The sequence below is a fragment of the Mytilus edulis genome, chromosome 13, assembly GCF_963676685.1.
Source record: "Mytilus edulis chromosome 13, xbMytEdul2.2, whole genome shotgun sequence".
Taxonomy (NCBI): domain Eukaryota; kingdom Metazoa; phylum Mollusca; class Bivalvia; order Mytilida; family Mytilidae; genus Mytilus; species Mytilus edulis.
Genome location: NC_092356.1, coordinates 60361380 through 60380501, shown reverse-complemented (window position 1 = coordinate 60380501; position 19122 = coordinate 60361380). Strand labels below are relative to the sequence as shown.

General features: G+C 31.8%; 1 protein-coding gene and 1 long non-coding RNA gene across 2 annotated transcripts in view; one reads left to right on the top strand and one right to left on the bottom strand.

Moving 5' to 3' along the window:
* Window positions 1-19122, bottom strand: part of LOC139501751 (uncharacterized) — a 114861-nt gene that overhangs the window by 51120 nt on the left and 44619 nt on the right. The gene's annotated exons all lie outside the window — the stretch shown is intronic.
* LOC139501702 (G-protein coupled receptor dmsr-1-like) lies at window positions 13756-15194 on the top strand. Its single transcript, XM_071290850.1, has one exon. The coding sequence runs from the start codon at window positions 13766-13768 to the stop codon at window positions 15002-15004; it is 1239 nt and encodes a 412-aa protein (XP_071146951.1). The 5' UTR covers window positions 13756-13765; the 3' UTR covers window positions 15005-15194.

Genomic DNA, 19122 nt, shown 5'->3' with positions numbered 1-19122 from the left:
ATTGTGTAGGATCAAAATCATAGCCTTTATTTGATTAAAATTACTGAAAGAATGAACTCACTAGAAATCGCAAAAAAATAGAAATATTTGGGAATTATAAAGTTTATGAAATATCTATCTAAATGTCGCTCAGTATTTAGTCTTGTTAGATGATTGTTGTACACTGTTGTTTGTCATGGCATTGTCAGTTTGTTCTCGACTTATAGGTTTGAATATCTTTGGAGTATCTTTCGCATCATTTTGTATATGCTTTACAACATATTTTATAATTGTAGTCTACAGAAATGTGTATTCTTTCGTGTTCGAAAGTATATTACTGAAAGATTAAAACATATTGTATTTCTAAACGGGAATTTGTTTTACCTTTTTTTTAATTTTTTCAATGTACATAAATTAGTTGTAAAAATTGTGGAATTGTTTGTCGACTGAACTTTGATGTTTTCGCAAAATACATAAATGGAAAACAGCATAAATTCACCATTTTGCTTTTCATTTTCATGAAAAAGTACATAAGGATTATGACTTTACATTTACTTAGTATAATTCAACACGTTTTTCTTGATTTTAAACTTTTCCAAACAATTATTTAAGGTAAAACTTATTACTTACTGAATTTTGCGCAATATTAATGATTGGTTCAATACATGGTCTTTTTTTTCGAAATGTTGGATAACGGCAGCTAGTCAACAAGTTCATTATTTTTGTCTATTAATTGGAAGTATAAGATTAACCAAAACAATTGTTTAATTATCAATAAACTTTTTACCTGGCATTATTTTAATTTTCTACCTTTCCCTAAGATATTGGAATAGTCCCAATGTGTTTGTGATCGACTTAAATTGTTAATAGTGCAATTAATATTTATATTTGGACACACACAATCATATAAAATTCAATAGGTCAGGAATAAACATTCAAACGACAATGCCAGGCATAAATACGGCGTATCATGGAGCTGAATATTGAAGAAAAGAGTTAGTTATGCGATACATATAGGTATATTATAGTTACATCGACTAAGTCCCAAGGATATATGAACGTGAAAATGTTTTTGAACCATATACACCAGTCATTAAAAGCAGGCTTTACATAGAGAATAATTTACGAAGTGACTCTGTTTATATAATCAGATAAATCATACGGTTCCAAGATTTACAATGAATAATTCGTTTAAAATTAGTCTGAAGTTTTTGAAAATGTCGCCGAAACTCCTTCACCATCCTTTTTGGTTTTATTTCAAGATCCAATTATAAAGTCTGAAGAGATTTCCTCTAAGCATATTCCTGAATAACCTTTACACCTTTATTCGTTTTACATTTTTGTCTTTAATATTTTCGGCAATATTCTTTCTCTGATAATACTGATTGGCAGCTGGTAATTTGTTTATGCATCTTTAAAAAAATAAGAACAAGTCTTTATTTTCCTTTTTTGAATTGTAAAACTGTTTTTCTGTTCTATGACTTTAATAAATTAAAGCTTATTATAAGATATTAAATGCTTTCATTTTTGAAGGCTTGCAGTGACTTATTTCTGACCGTAGTTTTTAGGTGGATAGTTGTCTTATTTTACATATCAAATATTTCTATATAAACAAATCATGTATTTGCTGTACACAGATCATGTATATATTGCATTCCTGTTGTTTGGTTATATTTTTGAATATTTGTTTAAGTGAGGATTGGTTTTAATGTAACTTTAGGTCATTTTCTATAATTTGCAATACTGATTGAAAATCTTTTTAGTAACATCTAGGAAGTATAGGGGTACAAACATGTATTAAATGCACAAACTGTCTTGATAAAACAGAGTTGACGGGCTTATACTTTTGTACGCTAGATAGAAGGTAAAACTACATCCGTGTCAAAAGTAGAACAGTTTGAAAGGAAAGAAATGCAAAGTTGAAGAGCATATTTCTAATAATTTAACATTTTAAACTCGTAAATTAAAAGAGAACACATTAATTTGTTATATTCTTCGTGTTCTATTCGATATTCGTGTCGGGTTTACTTAAGGAGGTAGACCTAGGTTAAGGGAAATAACTCTTAAAATCATCAGTACGTTTGTGTCAACCATTTTCAAAAACATATTCTAAGCTTCTAAGTTACATAGATTATTTTTAATCTGTTTCAGGTAAATGCTTAAAAAACATTAATGAACTTGACTTTTACAAACGCTTAACTGATTTAATGAGTTATCTCCCTGAACCAAGGTATACCCCCTTAAAAGAAGAAGAATATATATTCAGAATTTTATTTCCGAGTGTGTATTGAAATTATATGGAATATTACTGTTAATTGCGCTCGAACATCGTAAAACGTTCCATTAAAGCCATTACAATATTGTGACTAATGACCTTCTGAAAAATTGCGTGCACTATTCCAAATCTGACGTCATTATTATATGCATTAAACATATATGATTTTTCATAGATGTATATGAATATATATTGTTTATTAGACTGTTTATTTGTGTCATTGTTTGATAAAAAGCACTTTAAAGATAATTGACAAGTATAAGATAGCAAATAACATGCAACCTCATTCTTCGTTCAAAAAGTGCATTGTTTTTAAATTGATAATGAATCATACACTTTTAAAAAATGCATTTTATATTATATTTTTACTTATACTATATATTAGTTCGTAAAAATAACTTTATTTTAAGCTCCTTAGTTTCCATTGACCAATCATGTTGTGTTTTGATTTTTTTCACGCTTTTCTTTCTTTCTGGCCTTTTCAATCCATTTATCTGAATAGTTGAGTCCATTGGAAAGTGCCTTTCCTAGTCTCGTTAAGTATATTTTTTATAGTGGTATATCTACGTATGTTATCTACAACCCCCATTCCCTTTTCCAAAATGTGACTTACCGAAATAGACTTTTTAAATGATGTGTACCAACATGAGCAACACGACGAATATCAGATATGGAACAAGATCCTTTTCATCCTTTTATAGCCCCTTTTTGTGGGATTAGTGTTGCTCAGTCTCAAGTTTTCTTTGTTGAGTTTTGTCACTGTTTATTTTTTTTTTTAATCATGGCGTTGTCCGTTTATTTGCGACTAATGAGTTTGGATGTCCCTTTAGTATCGTCTCTTTTATCTTTGTATTTGCTGGATTCTTTTTTTTTGTTTGAGTTCAGAGTTTTCTTGATTTTTGATTACATGAATAACAAATTGAATTTTTAACATATTAGGTTCTACGACGAAACCCCAAAATTCAGTAATCAACGAATGAATGAATGTATCATAATGTTGTCCTTACCAAAACAAAATGAATCATCAAAGTTTAAAATAAGTAAACGTTAGGTGAATGATGTGAAATTTGTTAATCGTGACGAGTTGACTTATATTAAACTCACCACCCCCTTTTTCCCAACTAAAGATTATTTCAAATGATGATATAACAATTATTCTATTCGACTATTGTACGTAACGTGTTATGCAGATAATGTTATCTATGATAATTATTTATAAAGGCAACAGTAGTATACCGCTGTTTGAAAGTCATAAATCGATTGAGAGAAAAAAATACAGGTTACAACCTTAAACCGAGGGAAACACATCGCCTATAAGACGAAAACAACGAAATACTTAAGTGCAACAAAAAATCAATACGACAATGTTACACACACGGAAACGACCTATTAGATAACAACTGCCATTTTCCTGACTTGGAATATATAATTGTAATACATAAATGTTAAAATAAAATTTTAGAATGGGAACGGGGAGTGTGTCAAAGAAACCACAACAAGACATTAAAGCAGACAACAGCCGACGGCCACCATTTGGTCTTCAATTCAGCGAAAAACTCCCGAACTCGTACGAGTCCTTCAGCTGACCCTAGACAAATATGTATACTAGTTCTGTGCATAATGGACATAATACTAAACTCCGAATTATACAGAAACTAACATTATAAATTATACAAGACTAACAAAGGCCAGATGCTTCTGAATTGGGACAGGCGCAAAAAATATGTTTTTTTTTTAGATATTAAACCTCCCCTATACCTGAAGTCAATGTAGAAAAAACAAACTCACAACAATACGCACACTAAAACTCAGTTGAAGAGAACCCCGAGTCCGATAACAGGTAACAAAAGAAACTATACAAAATGACAATATACATTTGTATATAATACATGCATAAAATCGCCACTTGACGTAAAACATACAGTCATTAGTATGGCGTTCATTATCACTGAACTAGTATATATTTGTTTAGGGGCCAGCTGAAGAACGCCTCCGGGTGCGGGATTTTCTCGCTACATTGAAGACCTGTTGGTGGTGACCTTCTGCTGTTGTTTTTTTCTATGGTCGGGTTGTTGTCTCTTTGGTACATTCCCCATTTCCATTCTCAATTTTATGGTTCTTTTTTATTAACGTTCAACACTCACGTCATATTTTGAAGGTGTTATCAGCTGCCAAATACGTATACATCGAATTGACTCAATCTCGATTCATAACATGTTAAATCAATAATTCCAAGAGTCCTTTTGAAAACCCCAAACAAAACATAAATTCGTGAAAAGTATCAAAGATTTCGAATAACTTACTACCTTACATTATACATTACCTCAGGAGACTTATTTAAGGAATGACTGTAATATTTTTTCTGTCTATGAATAAATAACATAAAAATTTTTGTGCACATTGAATAACGCGCGTAGCGGGTTATTTAACAGTGTGCACCTTATTTTTGATGTTATTCCGAATAGACAGAAACAATATTACAGCCATTTCTTATAATTTAATTCTAAATTTCATTTAAAACCGTAGAAAACAATCAAAAAACGTTGTTGACGTCACGGTCACGACGTCACGGTCACATGACTACATTATGTCTATGGGCTGGTTTTATAGCGCTAAACCTCTCACTTTTACAACAGTTTCATCGAATTTTCTCGGACAATTTAACCAAAGTTATAGGATCTACTTAATGTGAAAAAGTCATATTATACCAAGTTATTTCCATGCGTACTTCTGAAATCCGGTTTTTGAATACGCAAATTTTAACAAAGATAGTGTTAACCTTGTCGAATATTCCTCTATTAAACAGAGGAATAATCATGTTGGATGCATAATGTTTTTATAGCAAATCACTCAACAAATTTGAAAACATCAATTACAAAACTAACTAATGTTTATGAGTTAGATTATTCCTTCGGTATCTTTCGCTTCCCTTCTTTGGGTCGATTGCAGAATAAAAAGAAAATGATGAAAGAAACAAATTACAATGTCTTCATTAATATCAAAAGTGTATTATTATTATACATTGACATACTTTAAATCTAGATTTCTTCTGTAATGTCGGCTGTGATTGTAGTCATTTGTTCGGATAAAATTGAATTTTCATGGAAAATTAATTGAGGTTTGCCAAATTCTGTGACATAATAATATATTTTTGAGGAAATACGTTTTAACTTTATCTGAAGAAAATCGTGACAATTGTTACTAAACCACCGCAAACAGACTCCAATCGTGTTATAATACCGTAACTGGACTTCTGATTTGCTACTAAACCACCGTCAGCAGACGATTCGATTGCCGTTTTATAATACCGTTACTGGACAAATGATTGGCATTGTAACTTTTTCGAGATATAAAATAAAGTTTTTAATGAAAATCATATATATTCCTTCCTTCAGGGAAAAATTCAAAAGTACAAGTACTCCATGTTTAAGATGAGTCTATAATTTTGAATGGATGCTAGCATTGTATAGCAACACGTAAACAATGATCAACTATCAATCAAAGACTGAATTTTTATTTTGGAACACTTGGCCTAAATAGAGTAACAAAACTTGATATTTCTGGCACTTAGTTTATGTAAAGAAACCAACAGAGTCTTTAACTACAACGTTTTAAAACTCCAAGGAACATTCAAAACAGACGTTCTTTATCAGAATCAAAATCAAAAGCTTAAACATCATAAAAAGATCTGAAAACAACTGTTATATTCCTGACTTGCTACATGCATTTCCACTTGATTTTAAAGCCAGTTTAATCGCTCACTTGTACCGTATTTGCCCCTTCAAGAGCACATCATAGCACCTTGACTTTTGATGGGGTTCGTATTGCTAAGTTTTTTTTGTTTTATATGTTGTGTTTTTGTATGCTGTTGTTTGTCTGTTGGTATTTTTTCTTTTTGTTTTTTGCCATGAAATTGTTTGTTTGTTTTCAATTAATGAGTTTAATCAACCCTTGGATATCTTTGACCTCTCGTATATATTTTCGTAATAATTTAAAAACATTTCTGTGGAGAATTCGAGATTGATTTATTGTCAATAATACAAATCAAACTATGTTTCACGCATGTAAACGTCATCTACATGATTTACTACCGGATGGATGTACATAAGAAAACACTCCTAATACCGTAACTACTTGACCCATCGACATTTCCATTTATTGGTTTAGATAGGATTTTACTGACGATGCGATCCTGAATAAGACTGTATACATAATTGAGGAAGTTAATTGTCTTTTAACAGATACAAAGTCTCTTTTTGAATCTGACTTGTGGCTATTTGTTTTTGGGTAATCCTTATCTGATTTGACTGTAGTTCTAGTAATATGAACATTTTTATGTAAGATGATAACTGCACTTTACAAGTTATGGGCTTTTAATATTAATTAATATAGTCAAAACATGGTTATCGGAAATTGTATGTTTCTTGTTGGGTGGTTATTCGGATTTAATTTATTAACATCAACCGAGAAGGGAGTTGTTGTCTTTTTATTTCTGTATAAGAAAAATAACAATAAAAAGAACAAATATACTAATCAAACATATCTATTAGATTTATTTATATAGCACCATTTTTTATCTGCATAAGAAATAAAAAAATCTATAAATATGCCATTTAAGAGTACCCATTGGATGATTACATAGCAAACAGATTTTTAAGAACTTTATTTTTTAAGTAACATTTTGATAAAGTATACTATGCCCTGCAAGCGAGTAGTAAAAAACCCCGAAACATAATTTCCTGTTTGATAACTTAAACATGAAGATGCACTGGTGGTCTTGTGATGGTCTAAATATCTTATCTTAAGTGACTGTATCAGTAGCCAGTCGAGTAAGAACCGCACACGAATACAACATGAAGAGAAAATGTATAAACGAAAGGGAAAATGTAAAGGATGTAGTAATAAAACATTACTCTATTTTCTCTCATCTTAATTGTAATACTGAGATCAAAACAAAAATCTATGCATCTTTTGTTTACACTTAACAATGATTGATATATTTTACTATCTTTCATCTTTTGGCGATGTACCAATTCATAACTTTGATACAGTAGATCAAACTGTCTTAAATCGCTGACATTTTTTTCATTTTGATATTCAATAATAGTTTGTTTATATATAAAAGCGATTTCATAATTTGTGTAAAAAAGGTGCAAAACAAAAGCAGTGTTCCCTTCACACCCTCTATTAAAGCCCCATCTGAATTCGCCAGTGGGATCGTATTGTCACAAACATGCAAAGTGGTATACTGGTTTACTTTTCTTCAAATTGTTGATGTTGAGTAGTCTAAAATGCTTCACATGAATTGGTGACATGACGTCTTATAATGTGAAAATGTTCGTCTACATTTTATACAGGCCTTAACAAAACATTGTTTCTAAACTGTATAGCAATTTTCATAATCTATATGTATGAGGATACAGGTTTGCTACGGAGGTTTCATTAAATATATAAAATACTCTCTAAACTAATTGAATAGTAATGATAAATATATAGTGAAACGTCTGCCTAGATAGTCATGCAGTTAAAGTTGTGGGCAAGCCCCATTTTAGAAGAAATTGAGAAGAAATATAAAAGGTGTTGAACGTATATATCAATGGCGATTTATGAGTCGTATATTACAGATAATGTTTTTACAACGGAATATCTGCAAGTTTTATCGCCATGATAATGGATTTTCTGTTATCCTGCTTGCATGTTTTTCTTAATTTTATTGTTTCAAATTGAAATTTTTTCGTAATAAACTTTATTTCATTTGACCTTACTCTTTAAAAGGTGACATAACGTGTCATTTAGTTTCCTTTTTAAGGAAATTATAATCTGTTTCAATTACAGTACAGAATACCAGCTTGTTCGTTCTCTATCGTAATTATAACTGTTAATAGAAATTAGATTGAATATGGAAATTGAGATTTTACTTAAGAAAAACCAAAAGTTAATCACTCTTGATCATGTCTAATGATCATTTCTTGGCACTCTAAAATAAAGTCATGTAACTTTCCGTAACAAGATTATTTTTACATTAAAATAACACTTTGCTTAATGCCTTTGACTTCGTATTATTAAAACAGGTCTTTAGTGCTGGCATATTTTCAATGAACCTATTTGTAAAGTGTACTGAGTATGCAGTTTTTTTAATTATCGCTATTTCAGTAAGAGATGTAACTAGACGTTTTCAATTTTTTTGTTTGATACTGGAACTTTTTCTTCATTTGAAAAATTACACATTGCCAAGTGGTCCCTCTGTTGAGACGATATAACTTACAATACCTGTTTGTTTCAAATATGTCACTCTTATAGCAACCTTCATATGTTTTTCTTTATCTCTGTTATGGCATAACGGACACTATTCAACTCTTAAAGTAACTATTACCTATCGGGAAATTGGAAAAAGAAATAGCGTCTTAAGCAGGTCGAGACCTCTAGATTTTCTGACGTCAGAATATATTTGCATAGTAATTTCCAAAACACAGGGCCAATATGGCCTTGAAAAACTGACCAATCGATTCAATGAACTACAACTCATTGTGGGCTACTACGAGTAAACTACTACTTAAAACACGTGGAATTAGTAGGAAAACAGTCAATTAATATATTGTCTGGAACTCTCATTACTAAAGTTTTTATTCTGCAAATATATTTAATGTAAAATATATAACGTAATCTTCAATTTGCATGCTCAGATTAAAAACATATTGTTTATTGGCTTCACGATTCGACTTTCTTTTTCGCCTTGCAAAAGTAGTTGAACCGGTTTTGTGCATTGTTATGAATTGAACCTGCATTGATTTCACGACATGACACAGTGAAATATCCAATGAAGTGACCACTGTCCAGTCAGAAAATCATTTGAGCTCTTTTAAACCTGTATAATGTCATTGCAAAATCATTTCTGCCTAGAAAAACACGAAACTTTCATTGAAACACTTCTTTCTGTACTGAATGTGTATTTTTTTTATCAGGACCTGAACTAATAGTAAGAACATCATAATATTCAGTATGCTAAACAGAAGTGTTATGAAAGCGGCAGGGCCGGGTCCAGCCATTTTAAAAAGGGGGGTCCTAACCCTAGACAAAAGGGGATAGGGTTCCAAGTACATGTCCCCATCCAAATGCACTGATCGTCCAAAAAAAGGGGTCATTCCCCCGGAACCCCCACCCCCTGGATCCGCCACTAAGCGTGTACGGTATATAGTTGAATACATTTTTTATAGTTTCATCCATCAATAATATCCGTTTGTTGCTAATTTTATCACAAAATATACCTCAGAGGTTTTTTAAAAGTTCGGCTGCTGTCCTGTTGACATATGTAAAATATCTCCAATATTAAAAGTCTCTGAATCATAGTGGGTGCCATATTACCTTTTATTTTTTTCTAAAACGTGCTTTGTATATAGAAATAAGAAGATGAGGTATGAGTGCCAAATGAGACATCTTTCCAACAAAGACATAATTTAGTAAAGTAAGCAGTCATAGGTCCAATGCTGAAAAGTAAGCTATTAATGACCCATAAATTACTTGTGTAAAACAATCCAAACAAAACAAAACAAAAAACAAAACCGGCCCAATTAAATATATAAAAGGAAAAGAAATCTATCCCATAATAAAAAAATATATTGTATACTAGGAGCCTGTATTTCAGTGGTTGTCGTTTGTTTATGTGTTACATATTTGTTTTTCGTTCATTTTTTTTATATAATTAAGGCCGTTAGTTTTCTCGTTTGAATTGTTTTACATTGTCATATCGGGGACTTTTATACCTGACTATGCGGTATGGGCTTTGCTCATTGTTGAAGGCCGTACGGTGATCTATAAATGTTAATTTCTGTGTCATTTTGGTCTCTTGTGGATAACTGTCTCATTGGCAATCATACCACATCTTCTTTTTTATTATAGATCCAACGCTGCAATTTTCACAAAACATATCAAATTTTTCACCTTGTCGCACATACATATGGATAAAATCATTACAGCTTATTTCCTAATGCATATGAAGCAAAACTTTGGTTAGCTTGCTTGCTTTGTTTGTATATTGTACAAAACATAAACTATGCCTATATATATATATATATATTGTTTAAAGATGTCAATCTTATTTTCAAAGCTTGTATAAGCAACTCTACAAACAAAGCAATCAAGCCAACCAAAGTTTTACTTTGCAGGTTTAAGAAATCAACTGTAATGATTTTATTCAGTTTGGCTAATGTCCGAGCCCGTTAAATAAAAACAACTGAAACTACAGTTGCTGACTTCACTACCTTCAAAAAAAGGGAACAGTTTGGAAGTCCCATATACTGAAATGTGACCAACAAAAATACTTATAGATTTTGTTAACACTGCCATCGATTTTAGTCTCTGATGCATGATTTTTTATTATTAATTGGTTTTGGCTTTTAACTAGCTGTCAGTAACTGCGAGTACTCTCAAATCGTATTTTCTTGTTAATTCGACCTGTTGATACTGTTTATAATGCTTTTTTGTTATTTTTTATTTATATGGATCTTGTCTGTACACCAGCTTTGATTATTTGTATTATCTTCAATTTTTCACTTATTCTTACAACATTTGTATAAACTTCAAGATTATAAAAAAAACCGGTTTTTTTCTAAAGTGAACATTGATTGGTTAAATATTTCTCAGTCATGTCCTGTGTTTGAATTTGTTTGTTAGCTTTTTGGTCATGAATGTTTGTCTCTAATATTTAATTAACTGTGCATTTGTATTCAGATATCGCAAATCAAGTTTATTCGTTCATTGTTTAATCATACGTTTTTTGATTGAGTTAAGTCTGCCAATTGATATTTTATCGTATGTTTTTCTTTGTTGTGATGTTATGCTATTGTTTCAGAAAAAGGGAGAAGGTTTGGATCCATTAAAACGTTTAATCCCGCTGCAAATGTTTGCACCTGTCCTAAGTCAGGAATCTGATGTACAGTAGTTGTCGTTTGTTTATGTAATATATACGTGTTTCTCGTTTCTCGTTTTGTTTATATAGATTAGACCGTTGGTTTTCCCGTTTGAATGGTTTTACACTAGTAATTTTGGGGCCCTTTATAGCTTGTTGTTCGGTGTGAGCCAAGGCTCCGTGTTGAAGGCCGTACTTTAACCTATAATGGTTTACTTTTTAAATTGTTATTTGTATGGAGAGTTGTCTCATTGGCACTCACACCACATCTTCCTATATCTATGTAAATATTTCTTCGCCTTTTTTAAGAACACAAAATTCAAGGATCCCACATTTGCCTTTAATTATCTATACGAACATTGCTGTACTCTTGAATATCAGCACCGGCTGTTATCGACGGCTTACTTTACACCAGTAAGTTTGTCTCATGGATAATTGTGTTTTTTCGCTGTTGTTTCGTTGCTTCTGGTAGACAAATACATGAAACCTCTTTGCCATCATCAAACATGTTAATGGCTATATATCGGGTAATTCAAACCCTTTTTTCTTCACATAGAAACAACTCTTCTTTAAACCTGAGCATGGAAGTAATACTTTATATCACGAACTATAAATGAGGATACACAAAATGAAAAACTAAGCGAAATTGTGAATCCCGCATTGCACGAAAAAATGTGTTGTATTTCAGTAAATAACTCGTGTTCTTGGTTGATTGTAAACACGTAGTAGTCCATCATGCATTGTGACTCATTTAGTGGATTGGTCAAAAACCTAGGTAAAAATAAATTGCGTCACATGTAAATAAACAATTACATGTGCGAGAACATAAGTATGCTAATTTATGCATTTCCATATAAGGTAGTGGTCCCGGCCTGTTAAGTGAAAACAAAGATAGAAGTTTTAAAATTGCCTCTTAGGATATTTATAAGTATTGGTTTTGTTCCGATATCTAATTGAAAAGTTTATTTCCAATCACAATTTATGGTTTTTGACCTTATCTGGTCATAACAGAAGTATACTATATGATCATCTTTACAATATGTTCGTCAGAAATGTAATCCTGAATATTATACATTAAATTGACATTCGATCTTAAACTCTCTTGACAGTATTCACTATATCTTATTAGTGCCTGTACTGAATGAATGCAATCAAAACACTTATGTACGACTTAAAATGGCTTGATTATATTTACAAACTTTCCAGAAGGCTTAACACTTTGATTTCAAATATTCTTATAATAAGGTGACTTTTTTCATGTCATATGAAGCGTAATTAATATAATTCGTATTTCAATATGTAACAAGTTTACATATTTTTCTCTCTTCTTATAATACACTAATCAATTTTGAAACAAGTATATTTCATGTAAAATACTTCACTTTCTACCTAAGATGTCGCTCCTGAGTAATTTTTTTTCAGACTCCAGATAATGTCGTTCCATTTATACTTCAAATTTTTATTTAAAAATACATTCTTATTAAGTTGATAAAGTATGTTGCCATAAACAATAGCAAATGCAATTGCCGCTCATGTAATAGAATAATAAAATTTGTTCCACGTAGAAGATAACTGAATAACAAACCCATAAAATGGCAATAAAGGGCAAACTACTTACCGTTCACTGAGGAAACCAGATAGATAATATATAGTGATTCGACTAGTCACCGTTTTATTGTTTTCTTTTAATGATCAACTCCATTTAGGTTGTTGCAGTTATGAGATTTCTATTGTCTTAACAGTTTTGTATCAAACAAATAGATTTTAAAACGATAAAATAAGAAATAGATATAGACATCAGTTCTAAGAATCCTTGACTCAAACATTTTGATAGTTGTCTAATAGTTCAGTAATTATAACAAATGTGTGATCTGGATATCCGTGTGCACGATATGTGTCCCTGGAACAATCTCCACCTTTGATCCATCAATAGGTTTCTCTGGACATATTGAGCGTCCTTGCACTACAAGTGTGTCTACAATATCCTCACTCATCAACTGTCTCTGGAACAATCTCCGACTATCCTCCCATGACAAGTGTCTCAAAGACAATCTCCACCTAACCCCACACGACTTATTTCTCTGGACCAATCTTCATCTTTCGTCTCTCGTCATGTGTCTTTGTAATAATGTTTACCTTTTACACTTAAATGACATAGAAATTAACAACTATCGGCCACCGTTCGACCTTCAACAAAGAACAAAACCCATACCGCATAGTCACCTATAAAAGACCCCGAAATGACAATGTAAAACAATTCCAACGAGAAAACTAACGGCCTTATTTATATAAAAAAATGAACAAAAAAAACAAATATGAAACACATAAACAAACGAAAACCACTGAATAACAGGCTCCTGACTTGGGACAAGCACATACATACATACATAATGTGGCTGGGTAAAACATGTTAGCGTGATCCCAACCCTCCCCCTAATCTGGAACAGTAGTATTAGAGTACAACATAAGAACGAACTATAAAAATCAGTTGAAAAAGGCTTAACTTATCAGAAGGACAAAAATACAAATGAACGTGGCCACTTAATTTGTCGTTATTTTTGATACACTAAATATATTTAATATAGTTTCAGACTGATTCAGCCATTATGGAGTTTTTAAACAACACTACGTTTTCTAATGAGATTTGGACTGGATCCCAATTGAATGATCACGATGCTCTCACCACGTTCAGTCTCGCATATGGAAAGATTCATGGGTATGTTAGTCTTCTCGTTTGTTTTTTTGGAATTCCAACTAATATTATAAATATAACGGTGCTGACACGGAAGCACATGCAGACTTCAATTAACCTCATTCTAACATGGATGGCTGCTTCGGATATGTTAACTATGGTGACATACGTACCTTTTGTCGTCCATTTCTATATTCAGTTTGGAACGTATGAGTTGTCAGCCGAGAAAAATACGAAAATATGGATGGAATATCTTTTATTTCATATCAACTTCTCAGCATTGACTCACACTATTTCTATATGGTTAGGTGTATCACTTGCAATATTTCGATATATGCATTTGCGATCATCAGAGACGGGAAATCTTGTTCATGTTCGTCGGATCATTCGGGCTCGTATAGCCATATGTGTTATTATTGCATGTTCAGTGTTGTTGATGATACCGAACTTCATGTCAACGAGCCTCGAACTGAAAGCAAATACGTCTAAAGTCGTTTATATAATCGAGGATACGAACATAGGAACCCCAAATATTACGCTGATTAATTTTGTGAATATGTGCATCTACAGTGCGCTTGCCAAGTTTGTGCCATGTTTGTTAATGATTGTATTTGGAGGACTTTTGCTGCGAACTCTTGACATGCAGGTGAGAGTTAGACGTAAAAGGATGAAAAAACTAGGAGTCATTATGACACGACCATTAAATACGTCAAGGACGACAGTGTTACTGCTGATTGTTATGATCCTGTTCCTAATTACGGAACTTCCTCAAGGAATCCTTATTGTACTGAGCTTATTTAAAAGTGGGTTTTTCTTGGATGTGTACATCCCCCTTGGAGATGTTATGGATATTCTGGCATTAGTAAACAATGCCATCAATTTTGTGCTTTATTGTTCAATGAACAGAGAGTTTAGAAGAACGCTTGTTCGAATTGTGTGCACACGAGGACTGAAGCATTATCGCACCCATGCTCACACAAATGCCACGGGTACTGAACTTGTGACAGAAGCGGCACAGAAATTGTCCGTCATGGTTGACAATCATGCTTGCGATGAAACCATCTCAAAAGATCCTCTGGACACTTCAAATGTAATGACAATGGTTTCAGCAACTGAGTTATCTACCCTGATTGAACCTAAACATACTAAGTAAAACATACAAATTAACAATCTGAATTTGAAAGATTCACTCCCTACAGTGGAAATTCATCAGATAAGTAGTCCTCTGAGTGGTAACTTAAAAGTGTTGTCAGACGCCAATATGTTTTGTTATTCACCAACAATGTTTGATTCGGTATTATAAAACCATACTTTCTTGTATGGAGATACATTCAGTCTTGTCTGTAATGGAATTACAACGAAAAACATTTTCACACTGAAACGACTAAATAATGGACTTATATACTTTGAACCAACGTCAACGCATTACGGTTTCTATGATTGCATTGCTGGAAATATTGTCACAAATATCACACAAATTTATGTAACAGGTAAATGCTCAATAATGTATACCATGTAATAGATGCATTCTTGTATATATATGAACAATCAATTTTAAAATGATTAGGTCTTGAAACATTTTGGGATACACAATTGAAAAATCAATTTGCAGAGATTAAAATTATTATCTTTTTTGCAACCCTCATCATCCCAAGTTTCACTCCCTGCATACAATCACTTTATATTATAAAGTTTCACCCATTTAAGGATTAAACAAATAACTCTGCTGAATCAAAGTTCATCAGTTTGGCCAATAGCATACACAACTATTTATCTTTCGCTATTGCATCTTAGTAAAATATGTTAATAATTTCTTTTTCAGAATGTGCACCGGGTAGTTATTATCTGTCTGGATACTGTATTGTCTGTCCGAAAGGAACATACACAAATAAATGGAACCAGAACAGCTGTGTTAACTGTATGACAGGATACACAACAGACGGTGAAGGAACAGTTCAGGATACGGACTGTTATGTTAAACTTATTGATATACATATCATATTAAAATATGGTTAAAACTAGAAATGAGGAACAGCCAATACGTTATACGCAAAAACAGACTAGACAAAACCGTAACCATAGAAATAAAAGACGAGAAGAAAGACCATTTATCTAACTTACAAGTCATAATGCAGAAACTTAGTATAAAACAGAGTCACTCAAAAGGCATTGCCGCATATAGATTCCCAGTTTAAGCTCTGTCATTAACCATCAAGTATCGTATTACGATGTGAATCCCATGATTTACATAAAGATTTCAATCGGTGAGACAGACTAAACAATCGTCAAAATTGTAGTCATTCAAAGATAGAAGTTTTTCAGTGGATGCAGTTAATTTTCTGTTTACCCAAATAAAACATCATGTTATTATAATTAACTGACTTTGTTACATTACAGATTTAACTCTGTTGGTGCAAATACTGGTTGGAACATGTTTTTGGATTGTCTATTGTTGTAAACATTGTTTAAATGTTAGTCAAAGTGATAAAAGCAAGGATTGTGAAAAAAACAGGAGATAAGGTATGATATCAGACTATCAGTAGTTTTATCAAAAGTTTAAGGTTTATAATTAAAAAAAAGGGATGCGTTATTGTTGCCAATGAGACAACAATCTTCTCAAAACCATAGGACGTATGAGCAATTCATAGTTATTTTTCCGCAACACATCAAATTGGGTATGGGAAACATTTACGTTGTCACAATACGTGGTAACAAGTTCCTGGTATTTATTGAACGAGTATTAGTCATTGAATATGCAAAGTTGATTGATAAAAGTCATGTATTAGAAAGTTATTTTATTTGTCTATATTATATCTTAAGATTGAAACTAAAAACGGATAATTTGTTATTTATTGTAAAGGAGAGTCAAAAATGTTTTTTATTATATATGATGTTATTATAATAAACTTGTGACATTTTGAGCGAGTTTGGATTCGTATTGCCGCTGATGTTATTTTATTAACGCACCCCGTCTCTATCATTTTCCTTAGGTTTTGGTTGTTACTTTAATTAAGTATTCTTGATGGGCTATTGAGATTCGAACATCGATAAACTACTGCCTGATAAATTTGAATTCAACTGTGAAAATGATTGGATCTGGGTTCGCAAAGTATAGTGTAATATCTTGTTGCTTATAATGATATTCTAAAGATATTAAACAGATAAATGACGATATAATTTGCAATTGGAATGTTGACAGGAAGGTCTTTTAATTGCAGTTTGACTTTTGAAGAAACATTCAACTATATATTTCAATGCATATGTATATTTAAAATATGTAGTACTACCGTGTATTCATGATATCTTAAGCAACTGGGGGTATTCACATTATGTATTATCGTCTGCTTATCTTAGTAGTCAGAGCTTTTATATGGTTAATTTTTATGATTTATTAGTTTGAATTTTCTTCCTGTACCTTTCGGTTCTCTTTTATAAACTACTTTTCTTTAATTTATTAGTTATGTTATTTGATGAACGCCTCTCTTGGTCAAATAGTTCCATATGTATTCAATAACTAATGTAAACAAGAGGATTTGGTATGATTGCCAATGAGACAACTCATTACAAGATCAAATGACACAGGTCACCGTACGGACATCAACAATGAGGAAAGTCTATACCGCGTAGTCAGCTATAAAAGGACCCGAAATAAAATGTACAACAATTTAAATAAGAAAACTAGCGGCCTTATTTATATATGTACAAAAAAATGAAAATAAACAAATATGTAACACATAAACAAACGACAACATAAACATTCTTTGCTCCAAGGTACTGAACAGAGAAATTAAAATCTAGAAAAGATGTTCATGAAACATCGTCTGTATAATGATGAATTTCATGCATCGTAGCAGCAGATATATTAACATTTTGTAATTTTTTTCAGGCTTTTTTTACCCAGTATGCAGACAGCCCAACATAATCTTGCTTTTGAATTGCAGTGAAATGAATTTCAATGATTGTTTTTCATGACACAATACTATACATATCGTTATGTTAATGTTTTTTTCAGTAACATTCAGAATAATCCATATTCATGACACATGTATATTTAATTTGCAAATGGTGAAATGTAAATGAGGAGGAACTTATATGGTTAATCGTACACATATGTCAGTGATGCTGTTATTTAAGAGTTCCTTGAATGATAACGATTTAATGAAATCCCAATGACATCACCACTGACATAAGTGTTCTATGGCTAATACGTGTTTGTAATATAAGACAAAACCGGTCCATTTGTATATCGTTTTTGCTAAATAAAGTAGGAGCAACATCCTTGACCAAAATGAAAGTTACCAACATCAACATCTTTTTTTACGATCAAGACATGTATTCTAATTTTGTATGATGCTTTCGTTTATATCTATAAAAATTAATTGTAATATTGCATTTTTGTTTATATATCAAGACACTTAAAGTTTTTTTTTATAATAAGTAACAAGTATTCATGTCTTTATTTTAATGGTAAAATTGATTACAAAATTTTGAAAATAGTAATAGCATATTCATATGCACCCTTCGAAAAATACCATAACCGTTCCGTCCATACGAACCACATTTTAACTCAACGAACGGGTTTCGAAAATTTGTTTATGATTTTTTGTAATTTAATCTATTGAACTGACTGTACCGTTTTTCTTTAATTAGTTGACGCATCTTCCTATTGTGACGGGGCAATTTACATACGCACACCTTGCGGTTACATTTCATCCGAGACATTTGACAGAAAGCACGCATACATGGTACGGTATTATATCATGTGTAAATTTTGTATCATTAAGCATTAAGTCATTTTCTTTGTTTATGGACCTTTGACAATTGTATCAAATATTTTTATATTGTAATACACTGACACAACTCCATTGAGGTTGAATGAAAAAAGATTTCTTATTTGGTAGAATTAATTGTCACCACGTATCGTTGACCAGAATTAATAATTTGACAGGTTTTTGTTGGCAGTTACGTAAACCTGTGAATGTTTTAGAATTGTAGCACAATTATTTATCATTTATATAAGATCGTTTTACTGTGATTGGATTGTTTATATATAAATAAAAAAGAAACAATATTTTTTGTTTAATCGTTTTGATTTGAATCTGTTTTTGTCAGTCATATATGACAATTGTTGCGGGAGTTAAAATAATGCCATTGCAAATAATACGCGACCTTGTTCCAGAAAGTTATCATATCATGTAGGATTGTTTGTCGTCATGTGAACCCTCTTGTCTTTTCTTTATTATAAAGTGTTGCTGTTGTGGGGCTTTAGCT

What these genes read in the sequence shown, in the direction of transcription:
- LOC139501702 (XM_071290850.1), top strand. Translation starts at nt 13,766, where the DNA reads ATGGAGTTTTTAAACAACACTACGTTTTCTAATGAGATTTGGACTGGA.